This window comes from Mixophyes fleayi, chromosome 8 (assembly GCF_038048845.1).
Source record: "Mixophyes fleayi isolate aMixFle1 chromosome 8, aMixFle1.hap1, whole genome shotgun sequence".
Lineage (NCBI taxonomy): Eukaryota > Metazoa > Chordata > Amphibia > Anura > Limnodynastidae > Mixophyes > Mixophyes fleayi.
Genome location: NC_134409.1, coordinates 30,896,591 through 30,918,366, shown reverse-complemented (window position 1 = coordinate 30,918,366; position 21,776 = coordinate 30,896,591). Strand labels below are relative to the sequence as shown.

General features: G+C 39.9%; 1 protein-coding gene across 2 annotated transcripts in view; it reads right to left on the bottom strand.

Moving 5' to 3' along the window:
- The window catches only part of LOC142099131 (ADAMTS-like protein 2), a 44,587-nt gene extending 23,119 nt beyond the window's left edge, over nucleotides 1-21,468 (bottom strand). The window contains exons 1-8 of one of the 2 annotated variants that reach the window (XM_075182293.1): nucleotides 21,367-21,468; nucleotides 20,603-20,678; nucleotides 13,280-13,382; nucleotides 12,035-12,180; nucleotides 7,649-7,766; nucleotides 3,186-3,266; nucleotides 2,333-2,508; nucleotides 364-640 (exon numbers count right to left, since the gene is read on the bottom strand). In XM_075182293.1, coding sequence (XP_075038394.1) covers nucleotides 364-640; nucleotides 2,333-2,508; nucleotides 3,186-3,266; nucleotides 7,649-7,766; nucleotides 12,035-12,180; nucleotides 13,280-13,382; nucleotides 20,603-20,678; nucleotides 21,367-21,398 — 1,009 coding nt within the window. In that variant the 5' untranslated portion in view covers nucleotides 21,399-21,468. Of the gene's footprint in view, nucleotides 1-363; nucleotides 641-2,332; nucleotides 2,509-3,185; nucleotides 3,267-7,648; nucleotides 7,767-12,034; nucleotides 12,181-13,279; nucleotides 13,383-20,602; nucleotides 20,679-21,366 lie in introns of those variants that run through there. The other variant, XM_075182294.1, reaches the window with a different exon arrangement.
- Between the last annotated feature and the right edge of the window lie 308 nt (nucleotides 21,469-21,776).

Genomic DNA, 21,776 nt, shown 5'->3' with positions numbered 1-21,776 from the left:
GCACTTGGGCAATACCATGTTGCATTGGAGGGGGAGGTAAATATAAAATGTGAGCACAGATATATAGTTGAGGTAGGGCATGTCCTATATCAACTTTAAATTTCAGTGTAAAAATAAAGTATATCAAGTATTTGTGTGCTTTATGGAAAGCAGCCAGTATTTCCTTATTTGCAATATAATAACGTAATTTGCACCCCTTGCATTGTAACATGGTTTGTTCAGGATCAAATTTACTCCCTTTTTTTGCCTTAATTTCCTTAATGACTCAGTACCATTATGTCTATACGCATCTCTGTTTGTATATGATATACATACAAAATGATGTATTAGCGGAGCAGGACCCTTGATCAGGAGAGAACTTACCCTCTGTTTGGTCTTCCTCTACTATCTCATGTTCTTTACTAGATCTCTCTTGATGCAAAAATGAGTTGACGGCTTCTTGAGCATTTCCCCAGTTCCAGGTGTCAGGTGAATCGGGCAAACTGCTGTCAGATCCTCGCTGGACCCCACTTTGTATATTGCTTGGAGCTTGATGGACAGTTTGTATTGGTTCGGAAAGAAAGGGCAGAGGTGCTTCTGGGGCACGAGGTACTGTATATTCAAATGTTATGTGGGGAATCTTTCCATTGAAGTTATAGTACTAAATGCAAATAAAATATAGACTAATTAATATATACTTTTAAAGTACAATTATGTGATGTCCACAGAAGAAAATTTGCTGAAGTGCTACAATTTCAAAATCACAAAGCTTGACCGCAGTATAAAACAAACATATAAATACTAGAGACATTCACTGACCCCCGTGTTTTGGTTTTGGATCTGGATTAACTTTGTGTTTTGGCGAAACCGCCCTCGCATGTTTTGGTTTTTGGATCCCGATTTTTTTCTAAAATCCCTATTTTTATTTTTTTCTAAAATCACATAATTTGGCTCCATTTTTAATCCCTACATTATATATTAACCTCAATAACATTAATTTCCAATCATTTCCAGTCAATTTTTGTCAAGTGACAAGAACACTGCTTACACTCCTGTTTCTGTGTGAGCAATGGCACTGAGCAATGTCACTGGAGACTGGAGAGTGACAAGAACACTGCTACCCCTGTTTCTGTGAGAGCAATGGCGCTGGACGGAGGTACTTATGGAATCCAAAACCCGCGAGATCCGACAACGCAACAATGTTTTGCCTCGATTCAGATCCGAGGACGTGCAAAAGTAACGAGCCGGCTAGCGAGCCTACTCGGATCCCTAAGTTCGGGTGGGCTCAGTTTTCAGAAAACCAAGCCCGAGCATCTCTAATAAATACAGTCATCTACTTATAAACACACATCTAAATATAAAAAAATATATATAAATAAATGCTTTTACACTCTACCATTGCTGGGTTATTAAATAACAAGTTGTTGAGGCCATTACAGCTCTTAACACTGTTCCTGAATACACACATTTTTTTGGGTTGCCACTGACCTGCACTGTTGTTTTTAATAGGGATGTCTACTTTTTATATATTTTTTTTTAATCTCATTATTTTTCAAGTTAAGGCAAGGGAAATAGAACTGCATAATGGAGACGCATAGGAAGAGGATACACACAGATCTAGTGGTGTTGGCGATACACAAATTGATGGATGTCTGACAAGATGCTGTTCAATTTTTCTTTAATCTCTAATCTTTAGAGACCCTTTTCCAACCAATTAATCTCCACTGTCTATGTTGCCAAATAGGGCGTAAACTACACATTTGGGTGAAGTGGGGTAATTTGCTTGTTCAGCAAGGACTGTGAAGACAAGTGACCAGTGAGCTGGTCAGTTCTTCAAAACTCCTCTGCCTTCAATCTATCCCACCAATTGTGTTTAATAGTACCCACATTACAGCTTCCCCTAAAGCAAAAAGAATCTGGTAAAAAAAATATTCATACCTTTTGGAGTCGCATACAATTGGATAAGAATCTTGTACGAAGTTTCACGCACTCCAACACTCACTGAGGGGGATTCTATAAAAGCAGGGGAAGCGGGAACTGGAGGTTAACTGCCATTAAATGGAGGTCAATTAAATCTAAATTGTAGATTAATACCATTAACTTTACCTCCAGTTTACCATCACCTATGGTTACAAACTGGAGGTAAAAGTGGTGGTTTTTAATAGAATATGGAGTTAATTTTCCACAATTTAAAGGACAATTTACCTCCACTTTCTGCCTCCTCCACTTTTTTTAGAACTCCCCCCCATTGACCGGATCCCTACTCAGATGGACTGAATCAAATGATACTTTTGGATGTTATAAGGTACCAGACTGGAGAGTACACAGAGGGGTTGGGGTCTCACACACACACCATGACACTGAGGGACTGGTTGGTTGGCCCCGTTGTAGTCAGATATTCCAGTCCATTGCTCTGCACATTCGGTGGTCGCCGATACTTGACTAACGTCCCAGCGACACGGAAGTTTTGAGGATTGTCCATCATCATGTTGCCATTAATGTAATAATTCCCGGCAGAATCTGCCAGAGCTGAGGAAACAGAAACAATGTTATGAGAATATAGAAAAGGAAAATGAACACGTGTGAAAAAATATTCTGAAAATAATGGATGTAATGTTGTGTAATTAGAATTAAAAATGAAATGTGCAAATATTGTATCTCCTAGAGAAGTAGAAATAGGTAGATGTGTCTGGTTAAATGGATGGTGGCTCTGTCGGCTGCCCGTACTGTCCATGTCCACACAGGAGTTCATACTTCAACCATAACTCACAACATTCTTGATTGAAAAACTGGGACAAGTTAGGCAATGTCATGGAACAGCCCAAACCACGCCCACGCCCCACCCATTTCCCATAAGGCTACACCCTTTATTCTGGCACGTCGTGTCTAGAACTCAAAATAAGTTAAAATAGGCACGGACTGCCAGAAAACAGTGTGTTGCCTTGTGGGAAATGGATGGGGCATGGGCAGATGTGGCGTGGCTTGGGCTTATTCAATAATGGCCTCTTTACCCTTGAATTTGAATGTATTTTTCATTCTGATGCAATGACTTCTGGAGAAATTTCCAGAATACTTGCACCAAAGATAAAACATGAGTTTGAATAAACACACCGCACACACATAATACCACCCAACTGGGACCAGTCAATCCGAAGGAACTCACAAAGTCAGGATCAAACCAAAACGTCCTAGCCACTCATTCTCACCTAGAATATTTTCAGTATTTCTTTTTTCTGTGATCAGTATGTCAAAAGCGCCCACTGGAATTCTTGTGATAAGAGCATATCCTGAAAAACATGAACAAGGGACATGATGGATAGCTATGGCATAAATTAGCAACAAATAACTTTATTTGAATTGTGGACAATTCATATAGATAAATACTAATCCTTTTCCTATAGTTGCTGATCTTGACTCAATGCTATCTGCACATACATGTGATGTGTAAGTTCTATTATTGGGAATTTGCTGCGTGAAAACTCTGCACAACCTTTTATGGCAATGTGCACAATAGACATAGTTAAAATATCTCTCTAATAGCACTATTGAACCATCCCCTTCGTTAATTTCAGCTTTTACTTTTTTCTCATGAAATATTTTTGGTCGAACCTCATTTATATTTAAAACAATTGCATGTGTCACTATCATACATTTGAATGTTTTTATTACACTGTAGAACTGCACCTACGAATGAGGCTTTCCATATAAAGTGTACACAAGTAGTGTCCAACTAATAGTAGAGACCGAGGTCTGATCTCCAAACACTTATTAAACTCAAGTCCTTTGGCATGGGAAAAGGGGCACTTTGGCTCACTGTTAATTTCAGGACCTTGAGGACCTTGTCAAGGTCCTGAAAGGACATCCAGACATTGCGAAGAGGACCTTAATCGGGTTTCCAGCATCAGGATCAGAATGGACAGAAGACTTTACTGCACAGAGGAAACATCTGACAGGGTAAGGCAGAATTGACTATAGCGTTGTTTCTCCTCTGTATATGCTGCACAATTACTCACAATGTTTATCCTCAATTTTTTCAGGTGATTTATATAGGTGCGTCTTATACAGTGGAGCGTCATATACATGGGGAAATACGGTAATATTTGTGTGCTACATGAAAAAACAGACAGTATTTAACTTATGTGCAAAACTAATTTGCACCCCTTGCATTGTAACATGGTTTTGTCCAGGAGACAACTTACTCAATTTATTACTTAACTTTCCTTAATGAATCAGACTCGTAGTCATACCTCATACATTAATTTGTATGTGGAAACTAGTGTAAGTTGTTATTATTACCATTTAACAATCACATCAGTCTCTGCCTCATTGGAGCTTACAATCTAAATGCCCTACCAACACACAGACTAGAGTCCATTTTGACAGAAGCCAATTAACCTACTAGTATGATTTTGGACTGTGAGAGGAAACCGGAGCACCCGGAGGAAACCCACGCAAACACGAGGAGAACATGAAAAATCCTCAAAACTTTTCAAGAATATTTTAGGTTTATTTCATAGACTTATTTTGAGATATTATAGACATATTGCAGAACCCAGAGAAGTGACCATTAGTCATAGTGCAAGAATACTTCTCTTGGGGACTGCTGGGGCAGAATCTAACGGGTTTGCCAGTAAAGGGTAGGGAGTTGATCTATAAAAAAAAACTGGCTTGATTATACAAAAAATATTTAAATTTCAGCATAAAACAAGGAATCCACAATCTCCTTTGACATTTCTGAAAATTATTTATTTTAACTAAACCCACAAAACAAAACATGCTCTGTTTAAACAACACTTTATAATACAATACCTGAGGTAAACGGGTATGTTTATACTTGGGCATGGATAAGTAAATTCTGACAGGAAATAGTACATATTTTCAAAGGTAAGTAGGCATTTATTTTCACTAAATACAATTTTATAAAATATAGTCAACCTGGGTTATTTGTGAATGATTTTGGTTCCCCCCCTTTTCCCCCCCAGAAATTAGCATATTTGAAGTAATTTATAACTGTTAGCACAAAGGCAGCTTTAAAGCTTTAAGGGTTTGGTTCTGCATTTGTACAGTTGTGACTGATTATGTAAAGCCAAAATGGCGTTTTTGTATGACTCCTGCAAACCCAGATAGACCCAGTTGTATAACAGACAGTTTCATCATCACTAGGTGTTATTAGCGTTGTGTCTGGTGGGGAAACAAAATGGTACATGTATATCATAGAAATATATATAAAATAGAAGGTTGATGACCTAACAGACGAGGGTATGTTCGACTATTAAGTGAGGGATCAAAGAGCTTATTCAGAGATCAAACGGCCTGATTTTTTACATATGGTCCAAGATTGCTTTTAAGCAAGATTTGTCATGGGAAACAATTCTTGCATGTAGATGCATGTGTTGCGAGTTGCATACAGATGGATGCAATGAACAAGTTTTATATTTATTTTAAAGCACGTATCTGAGAAAAACACATTATCCTAATCCTAAGTCAGTGGCTTTATATTAATTTGACAGGAAAATGAGCAGAAAAGCTCAAACAGTAAGACCATATTTATTTAAATTAGGAGGCCAGTCTAATGGATGCATGATAGCAATGCTTAGATGCCTTTCTCTAACGCCTGGAGAGCTGCACCACAAACTGGCTCAAAATACGTTTTAGATGAGCAGTATTCATAGACAAATGTTTGAACTAGTTTTCAAACATAAAACACAACCGTAAGTGCAATAAGTGCAAATAAAGATGTACAATTTTGCACTGCACCTGTCAAAAATCCCTGATTATCCAAATTCTGGTGTATATACTTTAAGGACCTCATTTAGAGTCGGACGCAAAATCTGTTTAAGAAGTGTAGGAGTGGGAGTGTGCCGCAGCGTGGTAGGGTATTACGAGTGGCAAGCAACCCCAGTTGCGTCCCACTCTTAATATCCTATCGAGCTGCGAGCAGTTCCTGCAGCTAGCTAAAGCTTGCGCCACCTAATTCCTGCTGCACAGCTTTAGCCCTGTTTTGACGTGTGTTGCGTCTGCGCCTCACTGCGACTAGGATGTATTTACATGGTCACGCCTTCACAATTCCGCGTTCCTCCCATTCTCTTGTAATGAGTTGCAAGCTGTCACAAGTGTTAATTGCGTCCAAGATGCAGGCGGATTTGGTGCTTTCTGCACATGCGTGGTAGTGTTTTTTGGTTAGACGCGCCTAAAACGGACTTTGTGTCCGACTCTAAATGAGATCCTAAATCATTCAAATACGTGGTACATTAATGCCTGTCAGATAGAGGACAGTACTTTGCAGGGGTGTAACTAGACATTTGTGGGCCCTGCAACATACCTCTTGGTACTATGGGTATATTAAACTGATAAACAAATCAGAGCAATGCAGCAGTCAAGGTAAGCTTGGGAGTCCTTGGGAAGTAATGTGTTAATATTATCTCTATTTATATATAGTGAGTGGTAAGGAAGAGAATTTTAGTCAGGGTACTGACACTCCCCGCAGTAACAGGGTCAATATAAATAGGCGACCTGGAAATATGTCAACATGCTGGGGATATGTAAAGAGTTTCCAAGTTTAGAACTGAGCATTTTATGTATTCCACATTTCTGTAATGGAGGAAAAAGAACCTTGTACGATGATACGTTGTTCTGCACTATATTTAGAGAGAGTCAGGCCTTTATTAATGGAACGGCAACTCCAGACCAAGTTCAAAAAATAGACACTCTGGGATTTTCGCCTAAAGGGTTTGTCCACTTTGGAAAAATGTTTCCGCTTTACTAAGAATCTCTTTACAAAATGTATGAAAAGACTCATACAGCAAGACACACAAGTTACAGCAAGGAGATGAATTTACTGTTTTAAAAAGGATGAATGTATTTATTGAATTGGGAGGGGGTATGATTTATCATTTGTTAGGTATGACGTTCTTTATTTTGGAGAAAGTACTTACTGCACTATATCGCTATATGCAAAATAACTTCTCTTTCTTAACAATGGTAATGATTTAGTATCATAAGCAAATTTCGAAACATTTGAAAAAATGTATGATTTAAAAACATGCTAAAAGAGCTAAAGATGGAGTAACACAAACTTGGACAAATCAAGTGCCTGCCTCTCGGTGTGCCTACGTCTGACTATGGCACACTCACATAATAGTACCATGCAGTGGGTGTTGGTACCACTGCGTAATCTGCCACATCATCCTCACTTCTAGCGCTGCCAGTATGCACCGTTTGTGGAAGTGATAACTATACATCCCCTCCCCTTTAACCCAGAATTGGATGGGTTTTAGTCTATACAGACAAGGGGCCTGATTCATTAAGGAACCTAAATTAAGAAGTTTCTTATTTAAGTCTCCTGGACAAAACCATGTTACAATGCAAGGGGTGCAAATTAGTTTTCTGTTTTGCACATAAGTTAAATACTGTCTGTTTTTTCATGTAGCACACAAATACTTGATAGCTTATTTGTACACTGCAATTTAAAGTTGATATTTGTGTGCTACATGAAAAAACAGTCAGTATTTAACTTATGTGCAAAACAGAAAACTTATTTTCACCCCTTGCATTGTAACATGTTTTTTTCCAGTAGACTTAAATAAGAAACTTCTTAATTTAAGTTCCTTAATGAATCAGGCCCAAGATGTCACTGTGAAGAAGTTTATTCAGCTCTTGCATAACTTACCCAATACGCAGTTTCTGAAGCTGCCCGATACCCGGTAACATGTACCCCCATCGCCACCACATACACCACATCGATCCAACGATCTGGCTGAGTGCAGCTTCCCATCACATCCTACTGGCTGCAGATAAAGAGAGATATGTTCACATGAAATGTGATGTTTGAGGTTTGCAGTAAACGAAGTGTAACAGTGTAACTAACTAACTCACTATATAAATTAGTGCTAGCAACCTTTTTAATCAGACATTCAAGCTAAATTGAACATTTTGATATATTACAGCAAAATTCTTTTTATTTTAATCACAAATCAATAACAGTTTGATCAATAGAAATTGCATTATCTCTAAAAAAATCCAACTCAAGTCAGTTAAAGGACCATTAAAACAAAGAAAATAAACCTTTATCTAAAACCGATGCCTGTATTCATCAACAGGGAATCACTGTTTACACTTGCTATCCTAGAAGCTGCCTTCAATGAGTTGACGAGCATGTAATGCCCGGCCTCTTCCCTCTTTTCTGGTGTTTAACCACAGGTGGGGGACTATGCTTTTGATCACTGTTATGAAACAGCCTCAGACCGAAAAGCTTTAGACCAGGCTTGGCTAACCTGTGCAATGCCTGCCTGCCTTTCCAGTTTCTAAACCAAAGGGGTTACATCCTGGGAATAGATACCCAACACTGCAAGAGTCTGATGTGGTATTACAGTGGAATAATCACAGTCTAAAGCAGGCTTGGCTAACCTGTGGCACGCCAGGTATTGTGAAACTACAAGCCCCAGCATGCTTTGCCAATATATAGCAGCTTATTGCTGGAAGGGTATGCTGGGACTTGTAGTTTCACAACACCTGGAGTGCCACAGGTTAGCCAAGCCTGCTTTAAACTGTGATAATTTCACTGTAATACCACATCAGAGTTTTCCAGTGTTGTGTATCCATTCCCAGGATGTAACCCCTTTGGTTTACAAATTTGAAAGACAGGCAGGCATTGCACAGTGCAAGCTTACCAGCCACAGATGCTCACAGGTAGAGCAAGGGGAAATGGTGATGCCAAACTAGGGCCAACCCTGGCTGCTTGGTCATGTAGCTGGGGCAGCAGAAATAAATTTGGAACTAAAAATTTAAATATTAAACTAAATGTTATTTTAAATGTATTTGTTAGTTATATACTAAAATAAAAAGTTCACTGTGTTACTAGCAATAATTATTATGAATTAGGTATGACCAAATTGGGTTTCGGTGACTGTTGAACCCAAAACTTTTGGGCAAAAGAGAAATAAAATGTTACAAAAAAATACAGGTGCTTGTTTTGTTTTTCAATAAGCAGTGTAAAAATAAAAAGTATATGTTACAGTTTTTTTCTTTTTCTCTTATAATTTGAAACATGTTAATCCCATTATAGAAGTCGTCACTTAGCAAACTGGTGCAACAGCTGACGTAAGTAGGTTAATATTAATAGGTCAGTATTTTAATAGGTATGAAATGATTCCTTTAGCATGGTGTTTTATTTTCATGTTTGAATTTAACTTCCTTTGCAAAAGAAACCTAAACATCAAGTTGCTTCATATAAAGAGCTACTGATATAACTGAATATGTATATATATTTCATGAGCCAATCAAAATATACTGTGTTTGCAATGAGGCTTTAATTATATGGAATCACTTTTCTCATGCATGGTATATTACTAATCTTACAAGATGCCTTTCCATTTGGAACAAGCATGTTTTTATGGGGGTACCAGGTTCCTTTAGTAGCCAGACAATCCAGATGTGCTTGAATTCTTAGGCAGATAGTTGCAATAGTTGCCTGTATTTTCTATGCTGTTGCTCTACCTCTGCCAACTCCGTAACCCAAAGCTCAACATCAGCTGTGGCTTCTGGACCAAGCAAATTCATCATCTGCTTGTATAATTCATGAGCAAACAAAGTAATTCCCAAGTCCATTACTCTGCCTGGGGAACCTGCTTGTAGATCTATGTGCTAGGATCTCTTGCTGTTTTCTGCTGTCTGCCACCTGTTGTCAGGAGACACCAAGGTCTGTTCTTTGCCATCAGTAGTCAGGAGACACCAAGGTCTGATCTGTGCCACCAGTTGTCAGGAGGCACCAAGGTCTGCTCTATGCCACCAGTTGTCAGGAGGCATCAAGGTCTGATCTGTGCCACCAGTTGTCAGGAGGCACCAAGTTCTGCTTTATGCCACCAGTTGTCAGGAGGCACCAGGTTTTGCTGTCTGCCACCGATTGTCAGGAGGCACCAAGGTCCGCTCTGTGCCACCAGTTGTCAAGAGGCACCAAGGTCTACTGTATGACAATAGTTCTCAGGAGGCACCAAGGTCTGCTCTATGCCACCAGTTGTCAGGAGGCACCAAGGTCTGCTCTTTGCCATCGATTGTCAGGAGGCACCAAGGACTGCTGTCTGACACCAATTATCAGGAGGCACCAAGGACTGCTGTCTGACACCAATTGTCAGGAGGCAACAAGGACTTCTGTCTGACACCAATTGTCAGGAGGCACCAAGGACTGCTGTCTGACACCAATTGTCAGGAGGCACCAGGGTTTACTGTTTGCCACCAGTTGTCAGAAGCAGCAGCCAGACAATGAGGATAGACTGAACTAATTTACTGACACTCCCAACATAAATAAACATATACAAGGAGATGGCCTCAACATCAATCCCGAATACCCTGTCTTATAGCAAGTATAAATGGTGGTAGTATAAATGGTGGTAGTATAAATGGTGGTAGTATAAACTGGAATCCTGAACTACTCTCTCAGTAGTGAATCAGAAACTTTGATCTCTGGTGATGTCTCAGAGGGTCATTTATATGTAGTTTATGTTGCTCTTCTATTCAGTAGACCCAATCCCTGCTTTTAGGATAATTCTTAAAACAGACCTCTCATTGTTTTTGCTTCTGAAAACCAGAACACTCACTACCAGACTTTTACATAATTACACTAGATATCATTAAACTAAATATTGGCACCTGAGCCGAGCACATTAATTAATTATATGCTGGAATACAAATGTTAATAATAATAATTAACCATAAAGGCCAAAATGCAGAAAGAGAACAAAATCAGTTAAAAAAAATCATAACACAAAGTGCTTTAGACCCTTTATCGCAACCTCCCCCTTTACAGAAATAAGCGAGTTGAAAGGACAACTCAGGCTTTTGGACATTTCAACTACAATCATCCAGTCTATGGGCTCCATTGATCACCCCATAGGAACAGAGAGCAGAAGTGTTCCAGAAAAACTTAAAAAAGGGCTCTGCAGCGAGAAGGATGGGTCTTTTGGAAGCAGACAATCAGAGAAAGTGGGTCTTCTAGTCCCCAAAAAGTTCCATCAAGGGACTCCAACATAATCCAGTCAGCAACAAGGATTGCCCTGGATCAGGATTCCAATTACAAGTTTCAATTCTTTAGACTTAGGTACAATCTCTTCAAGCCCACAAAGCTTGCCTTGTGCCCCAAAGTCCACTTAAGCTCTATAGTTAGGTGCACCTCTAACCAATCCCTCCCAGCCCCTGAACCCATATAAAGCTGCAGTCCACACATTTAGTCCCAATAAAATACATCAGGAGAACCCCACAGTGAATATAGTGATCCAAGCAGTATGAAAATCTTGGGGAAATAGTGCTGGCGAGTTCCCTGCTGTAAAGGAGTCATTCCACAGGCTGAAGGATAGGCGCCAAGGAACAGCTCTCATCTTCCTGGGCAGTAGTAATGGTTTCTGGGTCAGAGCAATGTCCTCCTTCATGGTGATGCTCCTCTGGTGTTCCCAGAGCAGGATCCTAAGTCCTTTAAAGTGAGTTGGAATCCTCCTCGCTGGCATAGAGTTCTTCCCAAGAATTAGCCAGCCCTAACCTTTATTGTATTGTGCATGGTTCTATCTGAGGTGGCATCTGGCTTTGAAGCAGGTGATAGTTCGTTGTTTGGATCATCTGTGTAATCTGCTACACCATGCTTTTGAGGTTGGTGGCAGAAATTGGCTTCTCTTCCTCCCTGAGACCAGCTATCTCAAGGCTGTCTCCTAGCTCACTTTTGGTATCCTTGGATGTATCCTGTCTAGACACACTGACATGTCCACTTTCAGATTCATAGTTCAGTAAGGATATTATCCTATGTATATTACCACTGAATGGAGACTGTAACAGCTAATTGTAGTTCACAGAATAAGTAAGAAACTCTGGGCTGAGAAACTCTGAGATTTGAGCCATAAATTCTGAGACCTTCAGAAGTACCTAAAATCCTTTGACTCAAGGACAAACCCTGATAGATTCCAGATATGATAACAAGATTCAGGCAGTTTAATATAAATGTAAATCTAGAATATAAAACAAGGATTGTACCATTCACAAAATGTATGCATGAAGTATACAGCCCCAGTGATACCTCACATTTGCCGTTGATACAAACTCCCTGATATGTTCTGTCTCTACAGCTTGTTCCATCATGGGCCGGTACCAAGAGCTGTCTCTCCCTGTTAGTACTGGTGCACTGAAGATCACACGGCTTGCTGGAGATACTGGTGTAATCATCTGAGGGAGAAATAAAGCCACAGTTATAGAGGAATCTGAACCCAGGCAGATGATGAACACTGAAACATGCAGCCAAGTTGATGCAGACAAAAGCATTACAAAGCTGACTGACCGCATACAATAACATTAATAGCAGGTCCTGCTAAGATGCATTGCAGAAACTGTGAAGACATCATTTTCCCTGAGTGTAGCTCTTAAATGCTTCTCTACCAAAATGCTCTTATGGCAGTCAAGTCTGAGCGGTTATTTAAACCTGGCCGGGAGAAAGGCGTGTAACTAATGCAGCACCTGAATGGACAGAACCCACAGCCAATCCAACGTCCCTTCAGTTACATCCACAACTCTACTTTCTGTGACCACAGCTGCAAACACATATAGATTCATCTTCAGCAATTTGTGTTATTGCCGTACAATGCGCCTTTTTACTTCTGCGCAAGGGCACAATGCAGTAGTAACAAAACAACTAGTTAGTGGGCATTCCCAGATGTAAAAAAGCACAGTGCACACCGAAAAAAATGCAAATTGCGTTTAACTCAACATGAGGCTCATACTGTGGGTGTTCAGCGGGTATATTTAATAAACTGCAGGTTTGAAAAAGAGGAGATGTTGCCTATAGCAACCAATCAGATTCTAGCTATCATTTTGTAGAATGTACTAAATAAATGATTATTAGAATTTGAACAGTTGCTATAGGCAACATCTCCACTTTTTCAAAAACTCAGTTTAGTAAACATACCTCCAGGAGGGGAGTACTACTGAAATGATGCTATAGAAAAAGAAAGCATTATCCAAGAGTAGATAACCTGTATAATTAATTAAGCTGCAGTTACATCTCAAAATGACATAAACAAAACAAACAATAAAGAGGAAAATTTAAAAATTTACCCAAAAATAAATAAAGAAATAAATTTGTTTACACTGTTTATTTTGTTAACAAAAGATAAATATCAAATATAGTTAACATCAGCAACTCTCTTTAATAGAGTGGTTAAAATGAGACACACACTCTGCATACATACAGATGCATTCTATTACAGCTATAATAAAGTTTTTCTTAAGCTCTGGTTGTAAGATGTCAAAGTAACACACAGCAACTGACCTGGATAGAGTGGCACCCAGCGGTGATACAGTTTCCCAAATGCCTTTGCGTTAAATGCCGAACACTGATACTGTTTGAAGCTTACAGAGCCAGCAGGACAGAGCTGAAGCCAGAGAGAGCAGATCATTAATTTATGGCATGACTAGATATTGACATTACACACAGATAGATGACTTCTAATTCTAATAGCAACTGAATGTTGCTCAGCATGCCCTTACCCAATTATCACAATATCATTTATATGGTGAACTGGGTATTCCACCAATGATACATTTAATTCACCAAGGGAGGTATTCAATTGTCCGCAAGTTTTTTTTTCCCGCAGCATAAAAAAAAAAAAATCTCCCACGGATTTTCAACTGCAATAGCGACCGTTTTTAGTTAGCACAGCGAGAAAACTTGTGCAATTTAATTGAAAAAAAAGGGAACGCTGCCCACGCATGTTAAACATTGTGTTTGCGAGTTTTTAGGGGAGTTTTAATGCAGTCATGTATAACACAAAAAGAAGGTTTTGCATACATTCCCATACATTAGATTGCATTACACATTGATAATATCTACATTACAGTACTTTCTTAAGCATATTTTTTAACTGAACTATTTTTTACCATAGCATCATCTATGCCATGTCAAAACACATTACTACATTCATATCTGTACCAAAAACATCCATGAAATATAATTAATTAGTGATTTTATTTTATTATTTTTTTGTATATATTTATTTTATTTCATTATTTTTTCACAAGAAAATCAACTTTTACATGTTAGGCGTTAGTGATAAACATAAGTTTAACTTTTTTTTCACATTATTACATGATTTCAAATACCATTTTTATTTTTAACACACAAAGAGGTGCGAGATAAAACAGCATATTTGCCTGTTTAACACGCCACGTTAAAAAACAATTGAATAGCTTTTAACGCGGCTGCCTCTCGCACACCCTATACTTTCAATATACCTTCTACTGGACCGCGAGAGAACTGTTTCATGAAAAAAACCTGAGTTTTAAAAATGGAATTGAATCACGGGTAAAATTAACTCGCTCGAAAATGATTAAAAAAAAACAGCGTTAAAATGACTTAATGCGGTCAAAAAAAAAACTCGCTGACAATTGAATACCCCCCCAAGAGTCTTCTGAAATATACAGTAGTCTCAACACAGTTAGCATTTACACAGTTTGATAATGACAAACGGTTAAATGGATCTGGAAATTGATGGAAATTCAGCACAGGTCTATATCACACAATAGAGTTACAACAGAAATCCTGAATCTGCAACAAAGCCTATTGAAGTACTGCATAATGAAAATATACATTATTGGAAAAATAAGGCATTTGAACAATGTTTACCAATGTAACAGAATTGTTGGAAAAGGGGTCAAACCAGGTCAACAGTTCACATAGGCACGTCATAAGCTCTTACACAGAGGCACACCATAAGCTCTTACACATAGGCACACCATAAGCTCTTACACATAGGCACACCATAAGCTCTTACACATAGGCACACCATAAGCTCTTACACATAGGCACACCATAAACTCTTGCACATAGGCACACCATAAGCTCTTACACATAGGAACACCATAAGCTCTTAAACAGAGACACACCATAAGCTCTTACACAGAGGCACACCATAAGCTCTTACACATAGGAATACCATAAGCTCTTACACAGAGGCACACCATAAGCTCTTACACATAGGCACACCATAAGCTCTTACACATAGGCACACCATAAGCTCTTAAACAGAGGCACACCATAAGCTCTTACACATAGGAACACCATAAGCTCTTAAACAGAGGCACACCATAAGCTCTTACACATAGGAACACCATAAGCTCTTACACATAGGCACACCATAAGCTCTTACACATAGCCACACCATAAGCTCTTACACATAGGCACACCATAAGCTCTTACACATAGGCACACCATAAGCTCTTAAACAGAGGCACACCATAAGCTCTTACACAGAGGCACACCATAAGCTCTTACACATAGGCACACCATAAGCTCTTAAACAGAGGCACACCATAAGCTCTTACACATAGGAACACCATAAGCTCTTACACATAGGCACACCATAAGCTCTTACACATAGCCACACCATAAGCTCTTACACATAGGCACACCATAAGCTCTTACACATAGGCACACCATAAGCTCTTACACATAGGAACACCATAAGCTCTTAAACAGAGACACACCATAAGCTCTTACACAGAGGCACACCATAAGCTCTTACACATAGGAATACCATAAGCTCTTACACAGAGGCACACCATAAGCTCTTACACATAGGCACACCATAAGCTCTTACACAGAGGCACACCATAAGCTCTTACACATAGGAACACCATAAGCACTTACACAGAGGCACACCATAAGCTCTTACACAGAGGCATACCATAAGATCTTACACAGAGGCACACCATAAGCTCTTACACAGAGGCACACCATAAGCTCTTACACATAGGAACACCATAAGCTCTTACACATAGGCACACCATAAGCTCTTACACATAGGCACACCATAAGCTCTTACACATAGGCACACCATAAGCTCTTAAACAGAGGCACACCATAAGCTCTTACACAGAGGCACACCATAAGCTCTTACACATAGGCACACCATAAGCTCTTAAACAGAGGCACACCATAAGCTCTTACACATAGGAACACCATAAGCTCTTACACATAGGCACACCATAAGCTCTTACACATAGCCACACCATAAGCTCTTACACATAGGCACACCATAAGCTCTTACACATAGGCACACCATAAGCTCTTAAACAGAGGCACACCATAAGCTCTTACACAGAGGCACACCATAAACTCTTACACATAGGCACGCCATAAGCTCTTAAACAGAGGCACACCATAAGCCCGACTAAACACGACCACTGCCAATAGACTATTCTGCTGCACAGTATGTGCACTGATATCAAATTGTGGGGCAGAGTTACAGGGAATGTGGCTGCAATAAGGCTTGTGGGACACATTCTACCACTTCTCAGCCAATGAAATGTGAGGCCCTTGAAATGTGTTAAGTTGCCCCTTAAGGGTCATTTACTAAACTAACTATGCAATATATGTAAGCACATTTCATTTAGTTTGTGTACATTTATACATTATTTTTACACTATTTGACTGCTGTGTACACACAGTGGTGCACACGCACCGTTTCTTTTTCAAATTCTCTCCGTGCAAATGCTGTTTTGCAACTATTTTCAGGATTGCAGGGCCAGATGTGAATATGAATGTTGGCAAAAATAAAAATCTTGCTTCAAAGTCCTGTCTGCTAGCCCTTAGGACCACCAAGAGTAAGGGTACATCAGTCTACATTTCAAATGTCATATTTCTACTTTTTATTAGAATGGTAGATTTGCACTAATTAATGCACTGCCCCATTTAAATTGTGCCTGGCTAGTGTCTCCCATTAAAGCATTAGCCTAGCTGACAACTGACCCTAAGTTCCATGGACAGTCCTGAAATTTAGAGATTTGTCACTGTAAAATTTTGTCCCTGAAAATGTACCTGATATTCAATACTGATCAACTGCACAATATCATTTCTCTTTTTCTGCCTCTTAGATGCAATTTTTATCAGATACTTATAAGTTGAGATTGTTTGAAAAGGAGTATTTAGGAAGCAGAAAGTATGCTGATATAAGATTCAGTGAGCGTGATATAGTGGGTATTGTAGTGCTCCGGGGTCTGCTGAGATAGTTCTGCTCACTTAGAAACAGAAGCAGTAAAATGCTCAGAACTATGCTTCATCATAGCAGCCTAACTCCACCACTTCTGTCTAAAAACTAGGTACATTTTCAGGGGAAGGGGGCTTTATGGCCACCTCTTAAAAGGGAATATACACTAAGAACCTAATTTAGAGCCGGACGCAATGTGTGTCTAAGACATGGAGGAAGGGAGTGTGCTGCAGCTTGGTAGGGTATTACGAGTGGCATGTAAACCCAGTTGCATCCCACTCGTAATACCCTACCGAGTTGCGAGCAGTTCGTGCAGCTAGCTAACTACTTGCGCCACCTGACGCACATTTTTATCCCTTTTTTGACGCGTGTTGCGTCTGCGTTCAGGATTTACCTACGGGGTCACACCCCCTGTGTCTATATTATCCAAGTTCACGCCTTCACAATTCCGCGTTCCGCCCTTTCCCCTGTAGTAAACCGTAAGCTGTCGTAAGTGTAAATTGCGTCCAAGATGCAGGCGGATATATGGTGCTTGCTGCGCATGCGTGATTGTGGTTTTGTGGTCGATGCGCCTAAAACAGACTTTGCATCCGACTCTAAATGAGGCCCTAAATGCACTATTTTTAATACTTGAAGCTCTTTTACGTATCTAATGCCAGAGCACAATATTTTGTTTTATCATGTGGATGAAATATGAGGCACATGATTATACCTAGCCTGCAGTCAGCAAAGAATGCCCAAATGTAATAAGCTCTTCCAATCAAAACTAGCAAAATGTAGCACTCTGCAGTTACAACCATCCTGACATGTTAAGATAAGCACATTCCGGCATAAATGAGCAAAACATAGGTGAAAATTGGTGCTTTACTCCCCAAGATGCCATTTACGCTGTGTTCAGGAATGTAAGGAGGAGGGGGGTGCACAGCAGGATGGCTACAGACGCTGTTCTGAATATTATGTCATGTACGGCGCTGCAGACCCTTTGTGGAGCCTTATAAATAAAAGATAATAATAAATAATAATGGCTCCAGGTGTCATTGATGTTGACTCTGATGCTGATATGCTGTATTGTCACAGTGGCCTAGTGGTTAGCACTTCTGCCTCACAGCACTGGGGTCATGAGTTCGATTCCCGACCATGGCCTTATCTGTGTGGGGTTTGTATGTTCTCCCTGTGTTTGCGTGGGTTTCCTCCGGGTGCTCCGGTTTCCTCCCACACTCCAAAAACATACTGGTAGGTTAATTGGCTGCTATCAAAATTGACCCTAGTGTCTGTCTGTATCCCTCTCTGTCTGTTTGTCTCCCTCTTTGTCTGTTTGTCTCCCTCTCTGTCTGTCTGTCTGTGTGTGTGTGTGAGTGTGTGTCTATATTAGGGAATTTAGACTGTAAGCTCCAATGGGGCAGGGACTGATGTGACTGAGTTCTCTGTACAGCGCTGCGGAATTAGTGGTGCTATATAAATAAATAAATGATGATGATGATGATGATTGTTCACAAGGCTGGCTGCTTGGTGGTCACATCAGCTAAGAAACTCTCTGTCATCCATCTAATGGAATGATCCTGTGCTTCCTGCAGGTTAACACATACTGGGCCTGATTCACTAAGGAAACTACTCATTTTTTGTACTTAAGTTTTCTCCTGGACAAAACCATGTTACAATGCAAGGGGTGCATATTAGTTTATTATTTTGCACATAAGGAAAATACTGGGTTTTTACCTAGATCAATTTTAAATTTCAGTGCACAAATAAGCTATCAAGTATTTGTGTGCTACATGAAAAAACAGCCAGTATTTTCCTTATGTGCAAAATAATAAACTCATTTGTACCCCTTGCAAGGCAACATGGTTTTGTCCAGAAAACTTAAGTAAGAAAACGTACTCAATTTCTTGCTTAACTTTCCTCAATGAATCAGGCCCACCGTGTTGAAAAGCATGTCCACCACTACAGTAATAGTATATACAGCGCCCGAAGTTGAAATTTAGAAGTGGCAATACATATATATATATATATTTATTTATAAAGCAATGGGAATATGAGTGAAAGGAATTTTACAATGAAGGCATTAGAAGAAGGGCCGGTATTGCATGCCACTGTATACACCCCCACTTCCACCACTGAGCATATATAGTTATAGATATCTATCTATCTATATAATATAAAGGGGTGCACGCAGGGGGGGGTTTCTGGGTCTACAGAAACCCTTCCCCTCCACTAAAAAAGTGCCGCGGCTGCTGTATAGTACAGTGCTGCTGAAACGGAGCTGCTCCGCATGCGCGGCAGCTCTCTCGCTGTTTTTCTTTTTGGGGGCTGGAGGGAAACCCCCCCTTAAAAATCCTCCATGCGCCCCTGATATATATATATATATATATATATATATATATATATATATAGATACTTGTGTCTACATATATATCAATATATATATATATACACATACACCTTTATATGCCGCTGTCCTGACTCTGAATCTCACGCTTCCTCCCCTTGCTAAGTGTTTTCCTGTCTGGCACATTTTTCTTCTTTCTTCTACAGCCTATTGTGCACTAATACAAACCCCGGCCTGCTTCAAAGGCCATACACAGCCCAGGCACTCCTCCAGGCTGCACATGGCTGTGAATGAGTTAGCCATGGTTATTTGCTGTCCATACAATGATATATGACTTAGACAGGATTATATGTGGGTAATTACATGCTTTACGTGAGAGTAATTACAGGGCTACGTGTGGATAATTACAGGGTTGGACATCAGTTGTGCAGAGTTATGTAGTAAACGTAGCGAGTAACAGTCACATCATATTCGCTCATTTAGTTTTCGACGGGGGTTGAAGTGATCACTTACAAGTTAGTTACCTGCAGTAAGCAGAGAACTGATCATTTATTTATTGATATGTAATGTATCTATTTTACTGTAATACCACCCGTATTTCTATGCAACAACCCTTGTCCCCTTATACCCCTCTGCAGCATATTTTGGCACTTTATAAATAACTGTGTTTAGGTTCAGCAGGAATGCAGACTGCGCTATGTATAGTTTTTGTGTGGGTTGCACAGGTCATAAAACAAGTACACAAATACACCATACAGGGATACATGATTATTATACTGGTTATGAATTTTAAATATCTTAAAGGCGAACTCCAGTTTTGGACATGTTCATGAGGCACACTGGCTGCCTCTTCTGCAGGCCTAATGAGAGGTCTGAATGTGAGCCGGGCTTAGGGCAGGTTGTCATATAGGCAGCAATGTCAGCTGCGGTGGGTGTAACGGGTAGAGATTCCCGAAAAGGGAACCTTCTGTCAAACAGAAAGCTAAACCAGAGATCTCCCGTAGAAGAGAAGTACTTATTGGCAGTCTTTACCAAACGCTCTAGTGGGACAGTATCTGAGTTGAGGTGACATTGGTATGTGCTCAGGACATGTTAAGATCCTAGCGATAGGATGCCAACATTATTATAGTTGGGCAAAAAGTTCAATGTGACTTATAAGTATTATTTTAGAAGGAAGGTGAATACAAATCTCAGGCGCTACGTAAAATGTATATAAACAGTACAGGCCTGCATGTAAAGAGAGATATCTAAGTATAATAAAAAGTCCAGTGTCCTTCTTTACCTGTTTCTGGCAGAGATAATATTGTTTAGACTGTCCTCCACATACAGTGCTATCCACTCCTGGTACTGTCTGAAGCCTACGGGAGATAAGACACAATTTCAGATCACACAACAAAACAATTTCCCTGGTGAAAAGGTAAAACTGACGTGATTGTTTCATTTCCGAGTTACCGGACACCATTGATATGAATAATCGCTTAATAGTTGTTTGTGGGTGTCCGTGCCTGAATCGTTGCACTAGGATGAGGTAATCCAGGCTTATGTTGGCCCATGAAATCTGATGCAATGAGCCAATTAGGTCACTTTCAGAATTGCTTTATAATTTGTCCCAAGTGATCACCAACAATTGATTCCCCAATCCAACTCTGATAAGATGTTAATCTGGAATATCAATGATGACCTACAAAGGTGGCCCAGTCACTGAACAAACAGATCTGATTAGTATGGGCAACATTTGGCGGCTCTGTCAACCCAGGACAAGCACAAGAGTATTTTACAAGAGTATTTTACACTTACAATCCAGGTGAATCAACATGCTTGAAAACCCTTAATATAATGAACTTGTGCCAATATCCCACAGTAGAAGCAACGTCAGTCACTCCGAAAAAATAAAGAATCTTTATACTTCACTTTTACTACTTATACTTTTGCATGTTAATTATTCGTATAATGTGCAAGCGAACGGACCATGATTCATAAGTAGCATTACATAGAAATAGCAGTACAGTACACACTTAGTCATAGTACTAGCCTAACAACACCTACCTCTGACGTAGGCAATGTCTTTCTCGAGACATCACTCCCCCACCGCAGGTTCTAGAGCATGTAGACCATGAACTCCACTCACCCCACCACTCAGTCACATCTTCATCCCACACCTCACTGCTGTCCTGACAAGACCAGAGAGCGTCAGCAAACAACACAGCACCACAAAAGCAAAGTAACACCAATCACAAAAAAATAAGTGTTTAGCATCATTGCACGGTGGCTAAGTGGTTAGCACTTCTGCCTCACAGCACTGGGGTCATGAGTTCAATTCCCGAACGTGGCCTTATCTGTGAGGAGTTTGTATGTTCTCCAAGTGTTTGCGTGGGTTTCCTCCGGGTGCTCCGGTTTCCTCTCACACTCCACAAAACATACTGGTAGGTTAATTGGCTGCTAACAAATTGACCCTA